Source organism: Dromaius novaehollandiae, chromosome 14 (genome assembly GCF_036370855.1).
Source record: "Dromaius novaehollandiae isolate bDroNov1 chromosome 14, bDroNov1.hap1, whole genome shotgun sequence".
Taxonomy (NCBI): Eukaryota; Metazoa; Chordata; class Aves; order Casuariiformes; family Dromaiidae; genus Dromaius; species Dromaius novaehollandiae.
The window spans coordinates 11,347,844-11,360,028 of record NC_088111.1 but is presented as its reverse complement, the minus strand read 5'-3'; the positions used below and the strand labels follow the sequence as shown (position 1 = coordinate 11,360,028).

The following is a 12,185-nucleotide window of genomic DNA, read 5'->3' as shown; positions in this document are numbered from 1 at the left end:
AGAGCTGCTTTATGGAACCTATGTTTGTTCTTACTGCCTGCCAGCTAAAGGGAAACTAGTACCAGATAATATGAATGTAGCTCAAGTAATTGTTGTCCCCCCCACCCCCCCTTTGGGTATTTAGATGGGTCCTCTAGTCAATATGCAGTGCTGTGTACTACAAGAGAGCTGCTAATTAATTCCATCTTCTAATTGTGTCTTATTTGAGTTTTATAGGTCTGGAGAGAAAATTACTGTGACGCCTTCATCGAAAGAGCTTCTTTTCTACCCACCTTATGTGGAAACAGTTGTTAGTGGAGGTAAATATAAACAAACTTTTTTCTTAAAACAGGTTTTAAGGCAGAAATGTATCCCTACAGATGAGCCTATGAATAGCTCTTCAAAGGTAAAATTAAGAAGGCAGTTTCAGTTTCAGAAATTTCTTTGTGGACTAATTTCACTATGTGGAATTTGGAAATGGGGCTATTTGGTAGAGAGTGCAAATGCTGCTTTTTATCAGCAGAATATGCTTGCAAGTGCAGATAGATCAGCTGGCACAAGAGGATAGACTAGATTTCTGGAAATGATAGCAGATTCTCAGAATTATTTGTATTATATTTGTTGTCTAGAAAAATAGATGTAAAAAAGCAATATGTTTGTATTTTGAGACTATTATCAAATTCAAGCTTCTGTCAAGTTTTCTCTGTAGTAAATTACAATAATAATATTTACAAAATAAGTAAACTTTAAAATTGTCAGGGCTATCAGCAGTCAATTTATGCTACCTGTTCAGTCAGTGTCCATCTAGCCCTCAGGTTCCTACAGTGAACACCTTTTGTTGTCGGATTTTAATAGAAAATGTTAGGTGCCTCTCTGCTGTGCACATTCTAAATACATAGGTAAATTTAATTTTTTTACATGATTTATCAAAGCTCAGTATAATATCAGTTAGAGGAGAATATTGTTGGGTTTTTCTCCATGTGGCTGCATGCCTTGGAACTTTATGAATCCTCAGAACACCTAGCAAACTCAAAATGTTTTTGTTGGAGACATGCTTATGGCTTTCGAGCTTAGTTATTGATTTGGTTAATGTTTGGAGGTTTTAAGGTGTATGGCTATGTGGGTTGATCTCTTATTCTAAGCCAAAAGAACATCAGCTGATCACTTTGGAAGTAGTTAAGCTATTGCTGGAAGACAGAATGGTGACTGAATGTTTTACTTTCTTCTTGTCTTAAATCCCTTTTGCAATGACCAAGAGAGCTGTCCTGGAAAGCTGATAGAGATTCATGGAAAAGCAGGCTTATTTCTGGAAGGGCAGATTCATCCTGAACTGGAGGGCGTGGAGATTGTCATAGGTGAAAAGGGATCAACTTCCCCACTCATCACAGTTTTCACTGATGACAAAGGTGCTTACAGGTAATTAGCAGATTCGTTGTGCTTTTTTGGGTTCTTTAGTTTAAGTGTTGTGTGACTTGACAACACGTGTGAGATACCTAAATGTTTCTTGGCTTTTTTCGTTTGAAATGAGTTCTTCTTTCCTTTATTTAAAGTGTTGGGCCACTCCACAGTGACTTGGAATATACCGTTACTGCTCAGAAAGAAGGGTTTATTTTGACTGCGGTAGAAGGAACAGTTGGGGACTTCAAAGCTTTTGCCCTTGCTGGGGTGACGTTCGAGGTAATATTCTAACATGCTGAATGAATAGTGTGCAGTTTAGGGCCCGACAGGCAAGAAAGTTAACCCACTTCTCCCAGCCAACCACAAATGGGTGTGGGGATCTGATAATTCTGTTGTAGGGGAAACAAACCTCAGTGAATGAGTATAGCGGTAGACCATGACTTGCCATAGAGAAGTTATCTTGCATGTTTTATAGTGCAAATGTTAGAACCTGCAATCCAAAAGACTGGCTTTTTTTTTGCTTTTTGCAGCGTTGGACCATCTTCTGTAATTTCTTTTATCCCTTAGAGTGATTTTCTTTGTGTACAAGCTGATCCAGCTGGTACCTGGTTCTAGCCTATGGGATTCTTCATTCTGGCTCCCCCTGTTTCCTTTGAGAGCATGGGAATGGCTGTTCTGGTGGCACATGCCCTGTGCACCTTTGCTGCCCAGATGTTGGGAGCACAAGCTGTCGTAGCCCTGCAGTGTGACAGGAGGGGATATGCTGCAGATGTGGCTATTTTTTTTTCTGCTTATAGCTGAGTGCTCAGAGCCAGCAATGTGTGCGGCCCACAAGGGGCTTCTATATTGAGTCCTTCTTCGTAAAGCAACCATAGCTTGTACTTACAACTGTCACTTATTCAAAAATAGATCAAATCTGAGGATGACCAAGCTCTTGCTGGAGTTCTCCTGTCCCTCAGTGGTGGGGTGTTCCGGTCCAACCTCCTTACCCAGGATAACGGCATGCTGACTTTTTCCAATCTGGTAAAGTTGAAATTGATTCTTCTGAACGTGGCAATGCTATGTTACTTTACCCTCCAAAATCGGGATGTTATCAGTGCTTCTCATTGTTTTTTCCTGTGGGATTATAACACACAATGAGACTTCTGGCTTCCCTAGACAGGCCAGCTGTTAGTTTGCCTAACAGCACTTAAAATCTTAGGAAGTAAAAGATGTGAAATCTAATGTGGAAAGAGCTTTCTCCCCAGAGAAAGCAGATGATGTTGATTTCGATTACTAATGTGCAGTCTGCAAACATGAAGCAAGCCAATTTGTTAGTGATCATTTTAGAGACTTTGGAAGAAAAAAATCGAATTAGATTATTAATCTGTACATGTGTGTAGACATGTATGCATCTGCAAACTTAATTCTGGCATCTTTCTCTCCTGGTTACTTTCCTGTCCTTGAGCTCTTGTGTTAAAGTATTAGGGCCACAGTTTCCCTTTTCAGACTTTGTTTCCTGGTAGAGCTTCATTGGTCCAATGTGTTCTCTGTTTTTAAGTGTTCATATTTTCTGACCAGTTTAACCTATGGTTGGGAAAGTGAAATTCAGCTCTTCAGGGAGCTCTTGAACAAACATAATTGTTTGGAGTCAGTGAATCTTTATATCACTATTGGTGAACAGATTGCTTGATACCTCTCTGCAGAGCCCAGGGCAGTATTATTTTAAACCCATGATGAAAGAGTTTCGCTTTGAACCATCATCACAAATGATCGAAGTTCAGGAAGGACAGAATCTTAAAATCCGAATAACTGGTTACAGAACAGCTTACAGGTCAGTAGAGCTGAAATACTGTGCAAAATGCTACATACTTTGTCTGGATGTAAACGTGTTATGCAAAATGCACAGTTTGCATTATGCAAATTGTGTGTTTTCTCCTGATGTACCTCTATGCTGGAGGTTTGGGGTTTTGTTATTCTGCATATAAGCACATTATTTTAGCCGATTCCCATAGATGTGAGTTTATAGCTGAGCCCAGATGACAGGACATTTGCTGTGAAAGCACTGTCAGTGGCACTGAAAGTGACTTGTGCTGTGTGCAGTGGGAGAGGGGAGGTCTGTGTGTGGGCTGGTAGACTGCCTCAGGTATGTGACTTCAAGACTCTCCCTTTCCCTGCCCTCAGAGCTGTATGCCCTTGTTCAGCCTTGGAGGATAGGGACTCAGATTCCTAAAACTGTGCTCTGAATTGCAGCTAATTTAAATGCTTTAAACAGCTTCACATATATATTGTAAATTTCTCTTTTCTTCTCCATGTTATGCTAAATATACTAGGTACTTTTCCTATCAGTTATAACAATAAAATATCTTTAAAATGTGCATTAAAAGAGCATCTGCACATCTGTAGCGATTAGTTCTCTTTCTACCTCTAGTTGTTACGGCACAGTTTCCTCTTTAAATGGAGAGCCTGAGCAGGGAGTCTCGGTAGAAGCTGTGGGTCAGAAAGAGTGCAGCATCTATGGAGAAGACACGATAACTGATGAAGAGGGCAAATTCAGGCTACGTGGCCTTCTGGTAAGGATTGGAATACTCTGTTATTTGTTTTTATGTTAGTGTGATCATGGAGCAATAAAGCGTGTTTTATTAATTAGCTACAGACTTCTGTTTTCCCATCCTATTTTCTAGCTCAGATTCCCTTGAGTCTCTCTGTGGTAGGAAACATTTTCATGTAGCGATCATTTATTTTAGTAAAGGTGAAAAATGTGTTAGTGTAAGTCTGTGGAACTTTGTGCCAGCATACTCCGGTGGCCTTCAGGCAAACGAACAGTTTCCATGACATGATACAAGAGCCCCCCAGTCGATGCACTGAGCAGGTCTAACAGGTACACAAGTAAAAGCATAGGTGTTACAGCAGGGAGTTCTCTTGGGCAAAAGAGTTCGGGGAAGCATTTACTTTCTTTTGTGACAATACCGCTGCGGTGTATGTTAGCGGTACAATTGGGTGTATGGTTGATTGTACAACATATGTCTGCAGTAAGCCATTTTGCAGGAAACACAGAAGCTGAATTTCTGGGACCACTATTTGGGGTAAGCAGTTTATGTTCAAGTAGAAAGCAATATTTGATCTGTTTTTAATCCTGTTTAATGTGTTTTCTTTCTAACTAAAACATTCCTCAGATGACTTCTTTTAATAATGTAATGTAACAAACTAGTGAAAGTTCTGTGATAGCCCTTTTGTATTTGCTGGAAGTAAAACACCCTTAATTATTCAGATAAATTTTCCATTCAGGATAAGGAAAATTTTACTTGGACGAGGTTGGATATATTTGGGTGCTGCATTTTAGATAGAATATTAGAAAATTGTCTGACCATCTTAATTTGTCTAATGATAAAGCACGTGTTATTCAGTGATGGGTTTTATCATCTGGATGTTGCTTTTAGCCTGGCTGTGTATATCATGTCCAACTCAAAGCTGAAGGCAATGATCATATTGAAAGAGCTTTACCGCAGCATCGGGCAATTGAGGTAACTTCTTTGTTTTTGTTTTTGTCAGATCACTTAATGTGAAATGTTGTGTCTTGAATCTGCCTTGGCATTGTGCATATTCTGTCAGCAGCAAAGTAGCTGAATGCATTCTGTTTAGACAGGTGGCTTTCAGGAAGTTAGCTCTCTAAATACAGGTCCCCTGTTGTGTGTCAGCACCATAGCTTAAAATTGAAATAAAATCAAGCCCAAAGAGGAAACAAGTGAAAAGAACTCTTTCACAGTTGCAAAGACCATGCATCAAAAAACAAGTGAGTAAATATATAGAATACCTTTCAGCATTCCTTTATGATGTGGAACAAAGTACTGTCAGCTTGAGGGTGTGTCATAAATTGTCATATGATCTTATCTTAAATTATTGATTGATAGATGTATCTTATTATGCTCTATTTGGTCCAAATCCTGCAGTCTCGTGGTAGATAAAATTGCCATTCAGACCTGTGAATCTTTATAAAATGTAATAATAACTTTTTGAATTTTAAACTAAGCAAATCTTTTTAAATATTCCTCCATCCTTACAGATTCAGGTTAGCTGCCCCTCACTTGTCTCTTGACATCCAGCAAAGGTTAATTAACCTTCATTAGTTGTCCAGAACTTTTCAGTGGCAGACGGTTCAAACTTGAACAGGCATCTGACCAGGATGCCCTCCTTTGCAGCAAAACAGCGGGACAGAATTTTTTCAAGTTCTTAGTGTCTTCCTGCTAGGAGTGCTTGCTTTTTGGGAAAGGGAAGAAGAATCGCCACCCAAATCACAGAAAATCAAATGAAACTTAGATAATGCAAGTGATAGCTGTATACAGTGATTTGTACTGATCATATCCTAACTAGCGTGCCATTTTCTGCAAGAGAGAAATACGTTTAAAAGGTACCAGCAGGAAAAATGTACAAGCCTAGTGGGGTAGTTGGGGTACCCTAGTGGGTATTTGTAGAAATACAGATATCTTACATTTTAAGCAGTTTTGAAGCATATAAAGTTGTGTATTTTTGCAGTAGGCTATATTATGATATGAGCATATTTCTCATTAATCAGCTCTGTAGATATCCCAGAATAGTAATATGCATCTTTCAGCACAGAAGCAAAACACTGCGACTGACAATCAGACTTTGGGCAGTTCCGTGTATGTAACTCAGCACTTTACTCTCAAAATAATGCATGCTTTTGATACTTCTTCCATTTTTAGTTTAAATAAATCAATGCCATCAGCCTTGTGCTGATAATGCACAAGTCTAATTGCGAGTTCTATGCTCTGGAGGAAAAGTAATTGCAATTGGAAAGATTTCAAGTTTCCGTGTGTTTTTTATAGAACAAAACTCACTTTGTGTTTAAACTATGAGCAGTATTTGTGTTCTGTTAACTCTTACTCTGTCTAGAAAAAAATGACTGTTGTGTGTTGCAGGTTGGGAACAGTGACATTGATGATGTTAATATTATAGCGTTCCGGCAAATTAATCAATTTGATTTAAGTGGAAATGTGATTACATCCTCAGAATATCTCTCCACGTTATGTGTAAGTTCAGCCCTTTGATCTTTGTCAAGCATATTTGCCCTTGGTTCCCCAATGATATTGTGCAGGGTCACTGGAAATTGTTCAGTAGCCAGAGCACACATTGAATTCAAATTATCGCTAATTGTTTAATGAAGGTGAATTAGAATTACGGGTAGAGTTAAGATTCTAGTGTTGCTGACTGTGTTTCTGGGTCTGCCCCCTTGAGAGTTGCACTCATTGTAGGGAGAGAAAGACATCAGAGGTGAAACGAGTTATTTGCATCAGAGAACAGCATTTATCTGTGAAATAACTGGAATTTTTGACATACATGTCTGCTAGCAAGAAAATATTGTGTGAATACAAATATACCATAGGACACATGAATGTAAGAGTACATTTGTGTAAAAGTGTATGAAACAAATAGTATAGCTGAAATTTTCAAAATTCAGAAAACTGCACTGTGGTCTGAAAAAAATTGTGAAGCCCCTGTGATCCTTTCAGCTTAGGGTACAAATACTGAAAGTATCTGTAAGAGGTGCTAATGTGGTAGGAGTTGTAGTACCGTTTCTCAAATTTAAAAGGTTCTTCCTTTGACATGTTATCTACAAACATAAATGCAATGCCTAGATTTCTTCCTAACTAGTCTGTTTCGCATCTCACTTGCCAAGGTCTCATTGGCAGGATGTTGGGCTTTTGGGCAGACGTTCAGAGCATCCAGTGCTCAGAGCAGGTGTGAAAAGAAAATGTATCGCCTCAGTGAAGAGCACCTGAGCATGCTTCCCATCTTTCTAGGAGAGTTCAGACCCTTACAGTTCAGCCTAAGCATATAAGAGTTGATATCAAAATTTATTGATGTGGAAATTATTCAAGTCTGTACCTGTTTCACATTAGCCTGGGTCTTTTATTGTGTGTAATGCTTATGTGCTGGTGCAGTGTGCATGATCGTAGGCACTGTTTTCAGTGCAGAGGTTTTTGTCCTGAAAAGATGTGCTCAGATTTGATACAGGCACAACTGAGAGGTTTTGTGACCTCAGCCTGGCCTCTTCTGGGTGCATGAACTTGATGAAATAGCTGGAAATGCTCTGGTGAGCTGTGGTTGGAGCTGCGATCAGGGCAGTACTGGTTAGAACTGATGAGAATTTAGTTGAGCTATGACTTGTAAGGACAGCCAAGTCTTGGCAAATATCTGATCCATAAGTTTATAAACAATGGTATGGATGGTAGAAGACTAAGTCAGCTGCTTCAGAGTGGTCCACCAAATCCAACACTCTGCTCACTGTGTCTCCTCTGGAGGAGGCACAGTGGCTGATAGATGTTCTGTGCATATAGGCAGCCTGGGGGAAGAAGGTGCTGGTGGCCTTCCTGGTCTTACTCTGCTATGATGCAGTCCTCTTAATTAAGCTGGTCTTCAGCAAACTATGCTCAGGATTCAGGCCTATTCTGTAGCTTGAGTGTCTAGCTTGTTAATGAAGTGCAAAGAAACTGAACAAAATGAGCCTATCAGAGAAATGGAAACAAATCCCATCCGCAAATTCCTCTGAAATTGTTGGGATTATTTAAAAGAATTACTAAATAAAAGAATTACTAAATTATTGATGCACAGCACTGGCTACTTCTAATATGTTTAGATATCGCAAAATGCTGGACATTACTTGTCCCTACATTATTTGAAGTTCTGTTAAAAGCCTGTTTCTGTGACTTCATATTCCAGGTTAGAACACTTTCAGGTGTTCTTAATTGACTTTGGCATCTTTCTGTTTATAAGCTGCATGATAAATTTTGAAGTACTTTTATCCCTTAAGATATTGGATGTCTAAAGTATTTATTGTTACAGACTCTAATGCCTGGTTTTGTGCTTTCTTCTTTCCCTCAGGTGAAGCTTTACAAAAGTGAAAACCTTGACAACCCAATTCATACGGTCAACTTAGGCCAATCCCTCTTTTTCCATTTCCCACCACTGCTCCGAGATGGAGAGGTAAGGATATTGCTGAATCATTAGCTTAGCTTGCTTTATTTGTTTTTTTTTTTCCCCTGAGGACACTGAATTGTTATTTGTGGTCTGCCTGCAGTATACTCACGCTGGAGTGAGCAGTGTCTCAGAAGATTTGAAGCCTCCTAAACTGACTTTTGTCTTTAATTTTGTCTCAAAGACTGTTACCATCACTGTAGACTGAGTTTATTTTTAACCCACAGAATTATGTGGTGCTTCTGGATTCTACATTGTCAAAATCACAGTATGATTACACCCTACCTCAAGTTTCATTCACTGCCATTGGATACCATAAACACATCACGTTGATCTTTAGTCCCTCTGTAAGTACAAAATATTTTAACATTCATTTCAAGTGATCACCTTGAGAACAATGTCTGGATATTGTAGCCTGTGTATATTTTGTGGTTTTGGCCTAACTTTCTATTTATGTATATACAAAGAGTTTTATGGGAGGCATTGAAGGATAGTGAATTTGCTCTTGGCTATATTTAAAGCTTCGAACAGCAATGTAGTAATCTGGTATATTGTGGGAGACAAGTAGGGATTTAAGGAACCAGTTGTAGCCATGGCACTGGTTGAAAGAGGTGCAATAACTGGGGCAGGAAGGAGAAAGATAGGATTGTTCAGGAATTCTTTTAAGGACCTTTTCATATAGGAAAGAAGTGTCACTGGGCCAAAAAGAGTTTTTTGTTATAGGAGACAAGATAGAAGAGTAAAGCAGAGGGATTCTCAAATTAATGTGAGGAGAAGACTTCTCCCTTGAGAGAGGGAGTGTCTTTTTGCATTTCCAAGCTGAACAGTGCAATCAGTTTACTGAAGTGTTCATTCTTGTAATATGTAAATGATCTCTTTCTTTTCTACATCACTGCATGTTCAGATGCCAGTAAAACATGAGGGAAACATGAAATGGCTTATAAATGAAGGATGCAGATACGCCTGAATGATCTTGTGATGGTGTGGTTGCTGTAGCGTTATCACTGGGATCAGAGAGGTTTGGGCAGCATGTGACAAGTAAATCAAAGCACATCAGGCTGACTGGAAAGTGGTGACTGGCCATCACTGAATTAGCTTTAGAAAAACAAAACAACCCCCAAACACCCTAGGAAAAAGGTAGCAGATGTATGAATCTGATCAAGGGGACTGCTTTGAAAGTGAAGGTAGCTTAAATCTTAGAGTAGTGCTTGGAAAGAAGTCAGATGGGAAGGGCTGAACATGCCACATGCACCTATTGTTGAAGTCGCTTAAAGCTGAGAGATTTCATAGTTGAAATGAGCCATTTAAAAAAGTCCACCGTCCCCACTGTTTTCAGAGAAAGCTGCCTGAACAAGATATTGCCCAAGGATCTTACATTGCATTGCCACTGACGCTGCTTCTGTTGTTGGCTGGCTACAACCATGATAAGGTAGGTCATATGTTTTTTTTGTCCTTATCCAAATATTGTTGTCTTATCCATGACTATTTTGTAATGTGTAAAATGAGGGTTTGTTGAGGTGTATATCTAGGCAGAAATGCACTCAACAGTCACATTATGTGACACAGTTCAACAAAAGAAAAAAATGTAGCCAAGTTTCTCGACAATTACCTTCCCTTTAAAAATGCTAGTGTGAATTTGAGTTTCTGTGCTGTTTCTGAATTTTGTTATCTCATTTGGAAAAATGGGTAAGACAATATAACAAATTGGAAAACAAATATGGAAAAGACAATGCAACAGCATTCAAATTCAGATAACCATACTCTGAAAATATGAGCAAAAAAATTACTGGCTTCAGGAACAGGAGACTGCAAAAAAACTATGCAAGTCATCAACCTGGTCTCTGTAGCTCTATGCCCTCCCTGGTGTAAAACACTCAAGAGGAATATAAAGAGCTACCAGATTATCCCCTCTGTCTTTGTTAACAAGCCATGCTCTTCTAGTTTCCTCTGATATGACTGGATTTCAGTTTTGCTGTTAAGAGAAAAGAGATTTGTCTGAGCAGTTTGATTTACTCTCTCAAACATGGGTAGACGGCATAGACCATGGGATTCTCCAGGATTTTCTACAGTGGCACTGATGATGCCCTGCCTCCCCTGAAAGTAGAAGTAATCTTCCAGTCTCAGTACTCAAAATCTTATTCTCGGGTAGATTACAGGAAAAAGTGACAACCACTTTAATTTTTGATGATCAGAAATTTCCAGAAGGTTGGGATTTGACTCCCCAAGAATTGACTGCTGTTTTCTGGCACATTTGTAGATGTGCTGTTTATGCAATAGATTCTATTTCACAGAATTACAGAAGGGTTGAAGTTGGAAGGGACCTCTGGAGATCATGTAGTCCAACCCCTCTGCTCAAGCAGGGTCATTTGTTTGGAGACATACGGGTATAAAAAACATTATCACTCAGACCTTATATGGCATTGTAATCACATGCTGCTTTCCCTCCCTCCCCCCTGCCCTTTTTTTTTGTCCAGCTCATTCCCTTGCTGCTGCAGCTGACGACTCGACTGCAAGGAGTACGTGCGCTCGGACAGGCAGGTTCTGACACAGGTGGCCCAGAGGATGCAAAGAGACAAACGAAAAAACAGAAGACAAGACGGACGTGAGATGGAATGGATGACTGCATGAAATGATGCTCTGTCGAGCTGGAGCCTGAGGAAGCAAAGCCACTAACATGCATTTTTGATAATTTTGTGGACTTTACATTTTCATTGTTGCTACATGAGCTCCATTTGTCACACTAGCTCCATTTTGGTTGTAAATTTTCTATGGATTCTACGGATTTCCTTGTTACAAAATAATGAAACGAATGCCTTTGTTGTCACTGTGAGTGCATCTCCCATACTTGAAGACAATGAATTTTTTTCTCTTCAGTGGAACGGGTCATGCTGTCTTCATTAATCATTTGTAAAGGCAGTGGTAATAAACTTCTTTAAATAAAGTTCAGTCTTTTGGGGATCATTTTTCCTTACCTTTCCAAATACTCAATTTAAAGAAGCGGCACGTAGGGGTTCTACTAAATCAGTAGTGCTTCAAACAACAATGTTTTGGGAGACGTAGGTCAACTGGTGAATTATGTCTTTGGTGCTTACCGTTCAGCAACTTCATTGGAGAGTCTTTGTCATCTGCACAGCCGTGATTTCAGTTCTTATCCAATGGCTGTTGTTTGTGATTAAAATCAAGTATTTGCTTGATGGAAACAAATACAATGAGCTTACATTAGTGTTAATGTCAGATAAGTTCTGGTGATCCTACTGCAAAAGTGACATTTACATTTCAAGTTTATATACACTGTGGCATCTTTAGACCTCCACTGTTCCTGAAGTTCCTCCATCTGGTTGTGCTTTCTTTCCAACACAACACTGTGCTGTCTGTGATAACCCTTCGCTTATGAGTTTGTCACATCTCCCATTTAGGCTGCAGGCAGCCCTTTTGCTGGGTGACGGAATGACTTTTTTACATGTCGTTCTTTGTTTAAACAAAGTTTGAACTGTTGGAAATCTTCAACACATACAGACCCAATGTAGACTGTAATAAATAACTGTTTCTCACTGGGTATCTTTTGATTCTTGTTGGAAATAGATGGTTAAACATACACAGTTTAAATGTTAATGGAGCTTTTTATTGACAAATAGTATAAAGGTTAATAGAGCTTTTGAAAGATGCACATAAATGCCTACGAATATTGCACAGACATTCATACTGCCAGTAAGTGGCAATGTTTCTCTTTTATAGGACTGAAATAAAGTCCCTTTATGCTTAAATATTTAAGCTTGCACATTCTACTGCTCTTAGAAACTTGGATGCTAAAGGTTTTATGCTATTTTTGTTGA

General features: G+C 39.2%; 1 protein-coding gene across 1 annotated transcript in view; it reads left to right on the top strand.

Moving 5' to 3' along the window:
- NOMO2 (NODAL modulator 2) overlaps positions 1-11,293 on the top strand; it is a 28,427-nt gene extending 17,134 nt beyond the window's left edge. Inside the window, exons 20-31 of the mRNA XM_026096364.2 lie at positions 217-299; positions 1,236-1,395; positions 1,530-1,656; positions 2,287-2,400; positions 3,063-3,190; positions 3,788-3,929; positions 4,797-4,880; positions 6,297-6,407; positions 8,260-8,361; positions 8,580-8,699; positions 9,689-9,781; positions 10,827-11,293. Of these exons, the coding sequence (XP_025952149.2) occupies positions 217-299; positions 1,236-1,395; positions 1,530-1,656; positions 2,287-2,400; positions 3,063-3,190; positions 3,788-3,929; positions 4,797-4,880; positions 6,297-6,407; positions 8,260-8,361; positions 8,580-8,699; positions 9,689-9,781; positions 10,827-10,958 (1,396 nt within the window). The 3' untranslated portion in view covers positions 10,959-11,293. The remainder of the gene's footprint in view (positions 1-216; positions 300-1,235; positions 1,396-1,529; positions 1,657-2,286; positions 2,401-3,062; positions 3,191-3,787; positions 3,930-4,796; positions 4,881-6,296; positions 6,408-8,259; positions 8,362-8,579; positions 8,700-9,688; positions 9,782-10,826) is intronic.
- The last annotated feature ends 892 nt before the right edge of the window (positions 11,294-12,185 follow it).